Source organism: Thamnophis sirtalis, unplaced genomic scaffold (genome assembly GCF_051295495.1).
Source record: "Thamnophis sirtalis isolate CommonGarterSnake01/CBP01778 unplaced genomic scaffold, rThaSir2_p1.2 scaffold_3, whole genome shotgun sequence".
Lineage (NCBI taxonomy): Eukaryota > Metazoa > Chordata > Lepidosauria > Squamata > Natricidae > Thamnophis > Thamnophis sirtalis.
Window position 1 is genome coordinate 102,297,468 of NW_028261383.1, and position 15,144 is coordinate 102,312,611.

The following is a 15,144-nucleotide window of genomic DNA, read 5'->3' on the forward strand; positions in this document are numbered from 1 at the left end:
TGATATATCAAGAGCACAACCTGTACATGCTTTGAAACAGTATCTGTTTTATACATTCTGTTGTTAAAACACTGCAATTGAAAACAGATTTCAAACCTAAACAAATTAAATTCACTCCTCAACCCTTAAATACCTTTGAGAATAAAGAATATTAATCATTCCTGAACATCAAGGCAGGCTGTAAAGCAAATTATTTAATAATCTATATTCCAGCCCAGTTTTTCTTTGGATCAATGCTCTGAAACAATGACCAAGGGTTGTTTTAACTTTGCTTATTTTAAAACTAATGCTTGGTCAAAGGAACTCAATTCTAAACAGTCAGGGACATCCAGAAATAACATCAATAAGATCACCATGTATTCTTACCGATGAGGTGTCTCTAATTATCCAAGTTTAAAATAAAACAATCAGAAAACTCCTTCATGCTCCATTGTGTTTGCCTAATCTCTGTCCCTTTAAGCCCTTGTCAGAGGGTGATAGCCATTTACTAGAGTGTCCAGCGATCTGGATTCAACAGGCAAAGAATGAGTTGGAGAGTGCATGGAGATGTGTGGGCACCAGTCTTCAATATCTTAAAGTAGCTGTATCTTTTGGGGGGGCAGAAGACTAGCTTCTGCAACTGTTGTTCTAGCAAAAAACAAGTTTAATTTAAAATCTGCCCCTAAGGTGGGTATTCCAACAGTGCATGTATTGCTGCTTTAACCAAATCTATCCAAACAATGAAATATACAATCTTCTCTTTAATATTCAAAATAAATTTAATGATATTCTTCCACCGAAATTCCCATTCCTGCATATCTATTTCTACAGCCAATAAATCATGCAGCCTTTGATCTGTTTGATTCCTAAGTCATATTTCACCAGCTGTTCATAATGAAGGCCCAGCAGATGTTTCGATTAGTGAGTTATTTTCAAATTCAAATCACTAAGTATTTTTCTGCAACTTTTCTGCAGAACATCTGGAAGTCCTACCTCTTCTGTAGAGGTACCCAGGCTGTAAGGGTGACACAGTTCTAAAATCTATACTGGACAAAGATGATAGAATGCTCTGAATTTTTTTACAAGAGCTTAACCAATGGCTTTATTAAAATATTTTCTGACTTCACTTGGAAATCAAAGCAAACTATAAAAAGGATGAAAAACAAAAAGGTATAATCAGTCTCTAGCAAAATCTGAAAAACACAGAAGTATGCAACTTCAGTTTAACCTTGATGCTGGAGTCTGATCCTTTCAATTAGGCAGCAAGCCCAGAAGAATAAAAAAAATATATCCATAAAATTGGTTCTTTTCTCCTTTTCTGTCATACAATTACATCATCCCAGAGGAAAATATGTTCAAGTAATTGGAAAGGTATTCAAAGAAACCAAACCATTTTTGGACTGAAAACTTTTGTTTCATTGCAAATGAAACAATGAATAAATACAGTAAAAGTCAAAAGGTTCCTTAATCCTCCATGGCTGTAAAAATAAATAAATAAGGGGGGGGGGGATTTGTAAACTAATAGACAATCAACTCATCAGCATTCTACCCTTAATTGTCCTTATCTGGATATTTTTTGTTGCCTTTATTTAATTAACAAAATAGGGAAAAATCAATGGAAATTTTTAAAATAAAAACAAAACCTATTTTTGAGGTCAGTAAAATATCTTACATTTGTTTTAATCCGGATTTTATTTTGGCAGGGCCTAAGTGGTAACTGGACATCATATATACATTTGCACACTTTTATTTAATTACATCCCACACTTATTAATTTTACAAGTAACTCAAGGAGCAAACATATGCAACAAACCTGCTTGATTCTATTTTCCCCACAACAACATCTCTTTTAAATTGGTTGGGCTGAGAGTGAGTGACTGCCCAAAAGTCAACCAGCTGGTTTTCATAGTTAAAGGGGGACTTAAACGCACAGTCTCCTGCTTTCTAGCCTGGTGCCTTACCCATTAGACCAGTGGTGTCAAACTCGAGCTGACCACACCCACTGGGAAAGTTGTGATACGTCATGTGATGATGCTGTGACAATACTACATCCTTGCACTACACCAAACTATCTCTCTTGTGTTAACATGTTACCTGAGTCTTTCTGGTCTTTGTCCTCTGACAATGTAGAAAAGATATTCTCTAGAACAGGGGTGTCAAATTCAAGGTCCAGGGCTGGATCCGGCCCACAAGGTGTTTAGATCTGGCCTGTGGGGCCATCCTGAAAACAGCGAAGGACTGGCCCACAGTGCCTGTGCCAGTGAAAATGGAGCTTGAGAGAGCTGTATGCGGCCCACTGGAGCTGTTTTCGCTGGCAGGTTGCAGGAGGCCGTTGCAGCCAAAAACGGAACATGGGAACAGAGCGCTCAGGCCTCCACAGGTGCCCTTGGTACAAGTGACATCGAACTGGCCATGTCCACTCTGGTCCCCCAGGGTCAAACACTCTCTTATGGGGAGGATCAGTCACTCCCCCCACTATTTAAGGACTACATAAACCAGTGGGAGAGGTCTTCTGGAAATTTGGGGTTTGGCATGATCAGTACAGTTAAAATACCCAACTTATATTACCATGCCAGGCCACTCTAGTAATATTATTTATTTACTGCATGTATATGGCCACTCAATTTAGGCAATGTGATAAGGGTGGCTATATGTTGCTTTCTCAAGGAATTATTTGTATTTGTATTTTATTGGTCTTGTATGCCGCCCACTCCCGAAGGACTCCGGGCGGCTTACAATAAACAAGGAAAGGGGATAAATAGACAAGGAAACTGAGGGTTCTCTTGGATTCCCAATTCCTTCTGGAACTGCAGGCAGAAGAAGGGACCAGGGGCCCTTGACCCAGCTTCTGCGGGTGCACCAGCTGCAATCCTATTAAGAGAAGAGGACATTGCCATAGTAACTCATGCTCTCATCACCATCTCTTTGGACAACTGTTAACATGGTCTACATGGGGCTGTCTTTAAAAGCCGCTTGGAAATTCAGTCAGTAAGTGCACACAGCCAAGTAGTTTACTAGCTACAACAGTTTCCACATGCAATTTAAAGTACTGATCTTGGACTATTGACCACTGAGAGTCCTTAAGGATTGGGGTAGAGTATAAATAGAAAAATAAACAGGAACAGAAAAATATATATGTATACAAAGTTTTACAGTTTCTTCAGTAAAATACTATATTTCATTGTAATTATCTATACATAATTTAAGTCTGCAAGCAATTAATTAGTTGCACTTCAAATCCACTCAGTAATAGGATTCATAAATATTTTCCCTGTTAAGAGACTTCTGCCTGATATGCTACGTAGCATGGGAGGATCTAAATAAAAATATTAAAACACTAGTCTGTCAGCAATAAGAAAAGTCTCAACTTATATCTCGAATTCAAGAGAAACACACAACAAAAATGTATTTCATAACAAAACACAAATAAAGCTGCTCTTCTTGGCCTACAGTTCGATTATTTCCTGAATTGCAAAAACAAGAGGAGAGGAAGGACAGACACTGGGCTTATGCTGGAAATAAGATGTTAATATAGAATTGCTTGAAAGCAGCAAGCATCAGAGAAAGGAAGTCCCTTCAACCTGAATAACACTCAGCGCTCAGTCATTTTTACAAAAGTAATAGTTTACTATCCACTAGTTGTGGATAGACAGAAAATATTCACATTTATTAATTGTTCATATATGAAACTCCACTAATGGATGCACCCTCTGGAGCGAGGGAGAAACTATATCTCTTGATACCAGGGTGGATTTGATTTAAATCAAGTTGATTTAAATTATGATTTAAATCACTAGTAAAAAGGCTTGATTTGAATAAACTTGTTTTAAATCATAATTTTTAAAGAGCAACTGTCATCTCTGCCCACAGCAGCTCCTCCTCTGACCTGCTGGTGACTCGACAGTCCCAATATTGCAAAATATACAGCCTCATGTTACATAACTAAGCTACGTTTCATGCTGAATAAACTAAATTATTAATGTATCTTAAATAGAAAACCGTATTTGGATAGATTTTTTACTCCAAATGCATTTTATTAAAATAATTTTGAGAAAAATAAAAGAAATCTAATTTAAAATTTAAAAATCTGATTTCTTTAAAAAAAAACATTGATTTTTATTCACCCTGCTTGATAGTCCTTTCAGCTCTGTACAACATCTAAAAAATCTGCTATACAATGCTGGGAAACCATTTCCATGGTATAAGAAATGGCACTGGAGGACCCCCTGTTCTGCCATCACAAATTACTTACTGGACTAGGAACACTTTTGCTTGTAAAATGACAACTTAATATTTTAGCTAATAAGTTATATCTTATATCATAGGGAATAGTGTTAACCAATTTAGATTTTTCTTATTATTTGGGTTTTAAATAGAAAAGGAAGATCATGCTATGTGATCTTCAGTTTGAAGTGATTAAAAACTCAACTTACATATATTTATATTGAATCAGTATTTATTTTAAATCCAACAGAATAGACTAATTTTAAATCACTGCTCATATTCCAATGTAAAATTTTAAATTGGTTTTAAAATATCTTACTTCTGTTCCTTTTGAAAAGTAGTGAGTCACAACTATCCACCCAATTTCATCCCATAAAATTGGCCTTACATAATGTACTATAATAACATTCATTCTTTAATTCTGTTTGTGACTACTGGAAATGTTGCATGTTAATACAGGTAATTATCATTTAGCAACAGCATCATTTAGCAACTGTTCACAGTTACGATGGTGATAAAAAAGTAATTTTGACAACTGATCCTTGCATTTGTGTCTTTTGCAGGTCTGCAAAGCAAAAGAAGGTTGAAGTAAGCGATCAGTCATTTTTTCAATTAGCAACCATTTAGCTTTTCTAATCCCAATTGTGGTTGCTAAATGAGGACTATCTCTAATGATTTAGGTGGCTAAAATAAAATGTTTTACAGTTGACTTATCCTTTATTGAAAAGCTGATCAATCCAGCTATTGAAGCATCACTAATAATTCTTATATATTCATATGTCAGTCCCAAAATATCTGATATATCATTACAATCCCATAATGTATTTGACAAAGCAGATTAAGATGTATCACAACAGTTCAGGCAGTTGAGAATTGTTGAAACAGTGTAATTGCTAACTGATTTGCTGCAAAGATGTCTTAAACAACATGTAAATTAACAATGCATTCTCTATATTTTTGTCTATCTTTATAGTATCTATGAATTCAGAACTGACAATCTATTATCTATCTATCTATCTATCTATCTATCTATCTATCATCTATCTATCTATCTATCTATCTATCTATCTATCTATCTATCTATCTATCTATCATCTATCTATCTATCTATCTATCGTTGTTATTATTATTACTACTATTTATTTATATTAAAAAGGCTGTATGTATATGTATGTATGTGTGTGTGTGTGTATGTATGTATGTATGTATGTATGTATGTATGTATGTATGTATGTATGTTCCAGCATAACTCTGGAATGCCTCAAGCAATTTCAACCAAACTTGGTACATAGATGACTTACTCTCTGGAAACAAATACTGGGAGGAGGGGAGGAAGACACCCCTGGCGTGTGTGTGTGTGTGTTCTCCAGCATAACTCTGGAACGCCTGGACTGTTAAGGAGAGCGAGGCAGTGTCCTAGAGCAGCAATTGTTTATGATGTCATGAGAGGGGAAAGGGACAGCCTGGGCCATTAAGGAGAGAGAGTGCGGCATCCTAGAGCAGCAATTGTTTGTGATGTCAGTTCCTTCACAGCTTCCTCTGGAAAGCCAGCCATGACGTTCACCCTCCAGTGGACCAATGGGGAAGCAACTGATGGATTTGAGGCAAAGTGCCAGGATCGTAGACAGGGCAAGAAAGAGGAGCAAATGGGAGGGGAAGGGAGAGGGCAGGGGTGATGGGCATGGGAGTAGAGGGAAGAAAGGCCCTTGTCAATGGTTCCCTGTCTGACAAACACTTCAACGACTATAAATAACCAGGCAACCCCGGGTTATCGGCTAGTTGATCATAAAACAGAACAGAGGACAAAAGTCAACCCAGGATAAACAAAATTAACAGATTTTCCACCTATTAGACACCTAAAACCTAAGATTATTAAAAGACAATGTGCTATTTTTCATGAATAAATGCAAGCGCCAATATTCTATTTGTATAATATACAAACCAGTAATTTCACTCACATCCTTTCCAATAATAACTTGATTTACAGGATGTTAGCAAAACCATATCCTGGAAACAATGACATCATTTAGAAGTCCTGAATAAAGAGTTTTACATTTGGATAATAAAATTACTGCCAGGCTCCAACCTTATTTATATCTAGCAGGAGTCAGGTTACTTTGGTTCATAGGACTGATATCAAATAAGGGGAAGCAATGGGACACAGAAGATTCAACTGAAGAGATCACCAACATTCTTCTTGTAAAAAGCATGTAAAAACATGGCATCCATTACATATCAGAATGCACAAAACAAAATATTCATGCTTTACTTTCACTTCTATAGAGTGTCACAAAGAAAACTCTAGGATGATAATTCTGGTGTTTTTAGGTTTGAGCACATCACAGTATCTGAATCTTTCCCAAGGGTTTCACTCTACTCTATCTACCAAATACTAATCTGCAGTCTATTTCTTAATTGCTAGTTCCTTTATTGTCTTAGTCAATCTACCACTTCAATGTCTTCATTGCCAACTCTAAGTTACACTGTTCCTATTGTTATTGGTTTGTTGTTATTTATATTTAATATCATTCTAGGTTGGTTTTCGTCTTGATTAGTGTCCATTCATTGCTTCTTGTTCTGCCTTCAGAACAGGAAGCAATGGATGGAAACTAATCAAGGACAGAACCATCCTAGAACTAAGGTGAACTTTCCTGACAGTTAGAACAATTAATCAATGGAACAACTTGCCTTCAGAAGCTGTGGGTACTCAAACACTGGAGGTCTTAAAAAGATATTGGATTTGCCTGAAATAGTATGGGTTTCCTGCTTGAGTAGGGGATTAAATTAGAAGACCTCCAAGGTCCCTTCCAACTCTATTATTCTGTTATTCTATACTGTTATTCTGTTAATATTAGCCCATGTTTTTTTGCCACAATGCCTGACCATTCAGACTGTGTTTTCATATTCTGCATAGAAGTTTCACCTGAAGACACTGAGATGTTCTGGGATTCCCATTTTTCCCCCAAAACATCACAAAGTTGAAACAATCAAAGGCCTTTCTATGCACAAAATGACTACTTTTTGTCTTCTTCAATTTTCTTAATTAACCAGCATGCCTCAGCAATTATTTCTTGTCCTTCATTCTTTTCTAAAACTACCGTACTTTTCAGAGTATAAGACACACCAAGGTTTTGAAGAGGTAATTTTTTTAAAAAAAGTTTTTGCACTCTGCAGACCTCCCAAACTCTCTGCATACCTCATTTTTTGTGGAAAAACAGGGCATGCGGAGTTTGAGAGGCCTGCAAAGTGCTCCTGGGGGCTGGGGGGGCAAAAACAAGCAAAAAACGGGCCAGTTTCCCCCCCCCCCAAAAGGGATGCATAGCCTTTAGGAGGCTTGTAGAGTGCTTCTGGGGGCTGGGGGGGGGAGCGAGCAGAAAATGCCCCATTATTCACTCATTTTTGTCCTCGTCAGCCCCCAGGCCTCCTTTGCAGGCCTCCTAAAGGTTATGCACATCAATTTTTGTGAAGTGGGCAGGGTTCCGGGAGGCCAAAAATGCTGTATTCAGTGTATAAGACACACCCAGATTTTCACCTTCTTTTTTGGGTGAAAAAAATGCGTCTTATACTCCAAAAAATATGGTAGCTTGAATATCTGGCATCTCCCTTTTCATGTGGAGTTTAAATCTACACTGGATGATCCTAAACATTACTAGCATGTGAAATTAACAATATTTTATGATAGTTTGACATTGGTATTATTCTGACTTCTTCAAACATGTTGACCATTATGACATTCTCTAGATATGCTGGCATTGTTTGATTGGATACTTGACTCTTAAACACTTTGCTTCTTTCAACACACATTCCGCCCCCCACCCACCCCGCCCCCACTTACTATTATGCCAGTATTTATATCTTAATATTTCTCTTTATAGAAAATCTTTCCTCCTTGTTTTTAGTAATCTTTCTCCTAAAGTATTACTTTTCATTCATAGCATTTTTCAATCAGTATCCCATTAAGTATCTTTTTCAAATTTTTCAATACTCTAAATCCATACTTCTGTAACATAATTCTTTTCACTCTGTTCCAAGCAGCTTCCACTTTCCAGGTATTCTAGAGTTAAATCTATCTTAAATCATTTTTCCCACAGGATTTGTAACTTCTCTTCCTTTATTTCTTCTTTGATTTTCCTTTCTTCCAGATCCACATTTTCCCCCCAAAATGACAGTACTAAAGAATGTTCCATCCCACATTCAGAGCTCTCATTATCCTCATATCCTTTACTAATTTTCTCAATCTTTCAGTATGCAATATTCATTACATATTTGAGTTATTCCTTTCTTGGGTCTACATAGGAATGGACATGCTTACCGGTAATTAACATTTTCAAAACAAATGTAACTTTTTCTCAGCAGATAGTCAATGACCATTTTCATTTTTTCTTAAGTCTCTGAATGGCTGTATCATATTTATTGACTTTTTTATCCTGTTCTCACATCCACTTCCCCAGATAATTTTGTTCCAAACTCACTCCTTATTTTTCCATTATTAAGCTTTACTGGAACACAATATGGAACTGTCACCCACAAATGGATTTTGACTTTCACGTGCATCTACAATTCATAATTTCTTATATCAATTTAAGTCCATTGATACAGGTTAATAGTTTAATTTTCCTGCATACATTCATCATCTTGATTCTGTGACTCTACTCTCCTGGGATTTGAGACTCTACTCTCCTGGGGTTTAAAACCTGGTGCTGTTACCAAGCCTGGGGTTAATGAGTTTATTGAGGTTTGTTTGAGACTCCTATCGTATCTGTATGGTTTGAGATATTGTTTTGATTGTTTTAGACTAGGCTCCCTGTATATGTGTCATTTTGGTTTCCAGATTTTATAAACTTCGCAGAGTAAAACAGAGTATAGACAGCTATAACAGATTTAATACATTCAATTAATCAAGTCACTTCATTAATATCTATTTCCCCTTAGTAGCCATGTACAGTGGCTACTTTCATTTCAATGTGTTGATTCATGTCCTTTACTCCTGTTACATTATAAGTTGCTATTTTCCATATGCAGTGATGATTTACACATATTGACCTCTCCACCCATCATTGCTTTGATCAACTGTGGCTTTTATGCACTGTTTTCCCCCCCAGTAAGATAGTGAAACTGGACTTTAAATTACTAATCTTAATTGAAATAGCACCATGTAAAGCATTCTCTGCAAATGGTAAGGATCGTATTGCATGTTTTAGTCAGTATGTTACAAAGCCTCATTGTTATCTGAAATATACTCAGGTTATCTTACGCAATCAAGAATCTTGAAACTAGAAATTGCTATCCACATTTGGATAGCATACAAAGTGTACAGACACACACTCAGACTATGCCATCAAGTGTTTTATTAATAACCGGCAGTAAACAAGATTTTATTTTTCCGTTTGGGATAAAGTAACTGCAAGCCAATAACATTATCAATGAAGAACTTAAAATTAATGTTCAGATGTTGCTAGAATTCAAGGATTTTATTCTAAGGATGTTTGTAATATTGGCTTATATCTCTATCAATAAAATAAATAAAGGGTGTGTAAGAGAATTGAGGCTAAGTCTTTGTAATTAGTCCATTCTTACAGTTTGTATTACTTCTGGTATATATAGCCACAAACGTATGTGTAGTTTATATTTATTTTAATTAAATATTTTTATATAAACTCAATAAATATTAATAAATATTTATTAAATATTTATTAATAATATTTATTATCTCTCAGGCTGGGGGTGAAATTATACGCCCCTCAGGTTCGCAATTTGGGAGTCCTCCTTGATCCACAGCTGACTCTAGAACATCATTTGTCGGCTGTGACCAGGGGGGCCTTTGCCCAGGTTTGCCTGGTGCACCAATTGCGACCCTACCTAGACCGGGAGGCCCTTCAGATAGTCACTCACACCCTCGTGACCTCAAGACTGGATTATTGTAACGCGCTCTACATGGGGCTGCCCTTGAAAAGCATTTGGAGACTACAGCTAGTCCAGAATGCAGCCGCGCAAGCGATATTGGGTGTACCAAGGTACACCCATGTTACACCTGTCCTCCGCGAGCTGCACTGGCTACCAATTGGTCTCCGGACGCAATTCAAGGTGTTGGTTATTACCTTTAAAGCCCTACATGGCCTAGGACCAGCGTACCTGCGAGACCGCCTACTGCCACATACCTCCCAACGGCCTATAAGATCCCACAGATTGGGCCTCCTTCGGATGCCGTCAGCCGGTCAGTGTCGGCTGGCGGGCCCCTGGAGGAGAGCCTTCTCTGTGGCTGCTCCGACCCTCTGGAATCAGCTACCCCCAGAGGTCCGGGCCTTGCCCACTCTCACGGCCTTCCGTAAAGCTACTAAGTCCTGGCTGTTCCGGCAGGCTGGGGGCTGTTGAAGTATCCAGCCCCACTTCATCTGTGAATGTTGTCGTATTTTAAATTGTTGTATTGTCTTGTATTGTCTTATTTATCGCCTTTCCCTGTTTTATTGTAAGCCGCCCGGAGTCCTTTGGGAGTGGGCGGCATACAAAACCAATAAATGAAATGAAATGAAATGAATGAAATGAAATTTTAAAGTTCAACATTGTTCAAATTTGTAAGCAATTTCTGATCCTGACTTGGCAGATAAGATAGTTACTTGCTGTGCCCTTTGGCATTATTCCCATATTCCCACATATCCTCAATACAATGCTCTGCATCCTAAGTCCTTTTAAAGCACAACGAGATAAAGATTATATCTGCACTATTAATTATTGTTATATGTAAGGACATCCCGTTCCACTTGTGCATTCTTTGTCTCATGGAAAATAGGACTGGTTTGTTGTTGTTTTTTGGAGGGGAAATAAGAATATTAAAAATCCACGGTTTTACTACTGTTTTAAAAAGTTTTAAAATAAACACAGAGATGCTAATTCTTATCATTCTAGGTGACAAAAAGGATCAGTGGTACCCTGTAGTAATTTAAGACATTGCTTCCAAATAATCCACATGAAAAAGCACATTTCTCATTATATTGCAAAAAGTTATACTAATTAGTGATGGAAGGTTTTTTCCTTCCCTAAGACTGAGGTTTTTAATTGTTTTTCTTCTAACGCTGAAAACAACATTCAAGTGTAGGTGAGAATATAGATTAACCCACCTGCAGGAAATGGAGTGGGTTTGGATTAAGCAGTTACACCTTTAGAATGACTAATTTTGAGTTTGTTACTGCTGTTGGGAGTTTTCAAACAGCACACTGAAAATATTTCATATTGGGCAGTTCATTAAAAGAATGTAGCACAAAATGTAACAGCCTATCCATTAGTAGGAGCTACCATAATTTTACATAACTGCTCATTATAAAACAGAAATCCGTCAGCAATATCCCAGATGCTATCACTGGCTTTTTCATGTATGCTTTGGAAACACTGTCTAAGTTTTAAAAAGTCACTTGCTGAGCGGGCTGGCAAACTATGTCTAAAGCCATATTTCTATATAACATAGTATTCTTATCACATAAATTATCACAATTGATTTTAAATTAATGGTCTAACTTGGAAGAGGGGACATCCTTTTCTTTTTTCATAAAATCTGTTAAATACAAAAACATGTTATCAAATGATATACACCATTTGCATATGACAGCCTTATGCAAATTACATATACCATGGCAAATGTTTGGTCTATGGCAAATAAAGCTCTTTATATCAAAACCCACTAAATCAAGGTTTCAATATATTAAGTATACTGGTGAATTTAGATGAAACTGTGTATTTTGTTGTTTCTCAAGAAAGAGGAAATTCAAATGACAGTGATGGATTACAAAGCAGAATTAGAGGTCTATAATCTATAAAAATGTATCAAAATTAAATTAAAAAATAAATTTATAGGAAGCTATATCTATAATCTTTGAAAGTACAGTATTGCGTCCTTTCAAATTAACACAGTCTATTTAAACAGCATAGAAGTATTGTGGCTTATCATTATCTTTTTCAATCAGGTCGAAATTTCAGAGCTCTAAAAGATATACCATTTCCTTCTCAACCAACTCTGCATAAATATTTACACTGAAGATCGTAAGATTGGTTAGGACCTTAAGGCATGTAATGTACTTTGACAGCTTCCCAACTAAGTTTTACTACTTGGATTCAAAGATTCAAAGATTTTATATCTTATTTCTCTGTAAAATTGCAAGTGCATCAACTACCATTGTCATATCCTTTCATTAATTATTTGTCTTGAAGTGTGTTTCCTCACTTCATTTTATTTCAGGAGGCACAAATTATTTAAGAAAACCCTCTGATTTCCTTTTCCCACACACCCAGGGAAGAGTAACATAAGATTATATAATAATAGGTTTAGAGCTATGTTTAAATTCTACACACCTTTTATGCCACCATTCTGTGTCCACCACACCCTCCCTCCTTTCAAACTTGCTATTTCTGAGTTTGGTTATGTCATACCTCACAATACTACAGACGCACCTATTATTACATAATAAAGGCAAATTTCGTTCTAGAAGGGCAATTTCAGGAGTTTTCCCCGCTTCAGGATGAAATGAACATACAGTAAATGAAATGACATACAGTACTCTGGGAAATATACTATCATAATAAAAGGACAACCGAGGCTTCAGGTTTGATTGTGGAACATTTTGACTCACAGAGAGAAGCAATCAGAAGCTGCTCTCCAAAAAGAGACTTCTATTAGAACATCTGGGAACCTCAGTGATTCAGCTCACTTTCCTACAATAAACAGAATATTTCAGATTTCTAACACCTACCAGGGAAGAAATGGTTATTTACTGTAATAAGCTGTACACTTGTATATATGCAATACAATAATATTTTTAATTGATCTCTCTGAGACTCTTTTATGACTGTATCGTTGATCAAATTGTAACAATAAAATAGAATTGGCCACAATAGGACTTTTTTTTTTTTAAAAAAGCATAAAATTCACAGCACAATAAAAAAGTGTGATAAAAACCGAATAATAATAATAATGGTAAGACAAACAAAATGGGGGAGGCAGGAATGAAGGACATAGAATCAGAAGAAAATGAAAAATAGCAGCAAAACGAAATTGAGGGGACGGGGGAATGATAATCTAACTCTTAACCAGTAGACCATGTTAGCTCCCCAATTTATTTATCAGGGCTTAGCATGGCATACAAATGCATCCTGTTATGTCTTGGAGTTATGAGATTTTTGCTCATTCAGCTTTCCCTTTTAACCTGTACCTATATCGTTCCAAATGCAAGCTTATGCGGATTTATCCAATCAAAATGATTCCTCGCCAGAAATGCATAGAAATAAGACACTTGATAGTCAATATAACACATCCTTCAAAACCCTAAATACAGGGAGTTCTCAACATACAACAACTGACCCCAAAATTTATGTTGCTAAGTGAGAAATTTGTTTAATGAGTTTTGCCCCATTTTATGACTTTCCTTGCCACGTTTGTTAAGTGAATCACTGCAGCTGTTAAATTAATAACCCTGTTAAGTGAATCTGGCTTTCCCATTGACTTTGCTTGTCAGACGGTCGCAAAAGGGAAATCACATGACTCTGGGGCAATGCAATCATCATAAACATAAGTTGTCGAGCATCCAAATATAAATCACGTGACCATGGGAATGCTGCAAGCATCCAAATGTAAATCATGGGATCACGGGGATGCAATGGTCATAAGTGTGAACAATGGTCCTAAGTCAGGTTTTTCAGTGCCGCTGTTAATTTTGAATGGTCACTAAACGAACTGATGTAAGTCGGGGACTACCTGTAGCCAAAACTTTGAATAAAACTCAAGAGAAGAGGCTCAGAAACAAATGGGCTGTTTCTAATACTTCTAGTCATGGCCAGGTTTTCCTTCAGGTTGGCAATCCCGCTGGAAATTAGGCAGGTTTCTTTCTTCAAGTCAGATCCACACCTGAATCCACGTGCTGCTTACTCCCATTTCACCATATTTGCGGGTGGAAGGTAAACCACGGGGGTAAAAGGTCAGCTAGCTACCTATCCACGCGACGTGTCTCTTTTCTTCTCATAGGAACCGCTCGATCCTACTAACCCCATCAATTTACTCGGCTCGCTCACACACATCCTTCCTCTTACGACCTCTCTGTGCAGAGAAGCACGCTTCATCCCGGGCATCGGGGCTACCCACCACTGGGAAAGGTCACCGGTTTTGATCCCAGCATCGAAGGGGCGTGATGGGAGGAGAGTCTCCCGGACGCTGCCTGAGCGCCGGGGAGCCTTTCATTCATTTGGGTCTCGCTCTCACACACCCCTTTCTGGGGGTCGCTGCACTCACCTCCTGAAATCAAAGGGCATGTTGGTGGCAGTCTCAACGCAACGTCCCCGCCCCCCCTGCTGCCCAAAATCTCGGCTTCAGTCGTGCCGGCTCCTTAGGGCAGGAAGTGACGGACCCAGCTCGGCCAAGCCGGAGGATGCGCTGCACAAACTCATTGGACGGCGGACCCGCGCACCGCGACGCTTCCGCCGCCGCGTTAAAGGAGACCGGCGAGGGGCGCGCGGGAAGTGCGAGGGCTGAGTGTTTTGCAAGGGGCTCAGCAGAGAACTTGCAGAGCTGCTCAATTTACGCTTGTCTCGATATATGTTGGAAGGATTTGGGGATTCTTAAAGATGGGGGTCGGAAAATTAAACTTTAAAAGGGGAGTTTTAAGAATATAATTTAAAAGGTATGTGGGGAGTGACTTGTACTTACTTAAATAAACTTTCGGAGTTGTGAAAGGATACAGGCGATTTTTCATCTGCAGATGACGTTACCCATTAAGTCGATTCTCTGGGCCACGTCTCCCCACATCTTCCAAGCTGTTTATTTGAGTTTGTCTATGCTCTGGCTGGTGTCATTTCGTTGTATTTTAAGTACAATGACAACAAAGATTATACTTACACTTATGTAGAGAAGACGAGACATTAACCTGGAAAAAAAACTCCCTTAGATTATATGGCTGTAGAACC

At 37.7% G+C, this 15,144-nt stretch overlaps 1 protein-coding gene across 1 annotated transcript in view; it reads right to left on the reverse strand.

Annotated features, from left to right (window-relative positions):
* ERGIC1 (endoplasmic reticulum-golgi intermediate compartment 1) overlaps nucleotides 1–14,622 on the reverse strand; it is an 80,833-nt gene extending 66,211 nt beyond the window's left edge. The window contains exon 1 of the mRNA XM_014057762.2: nucleotides 14,474–14,622. Within this exon, the coding sequence (XP_013913237.1) occupies nucleotides 14,474–14,493 (20 nt within the window). The 5' untranslated portion in view covers nucleotides 14,494–14,622. The remainder of the gene's footprint in view (nucleotides 1–14,473) is intronic.
* Between the last annotated feature and the right edge of the window lie 522 nt (nucleotides 14,623–15,144).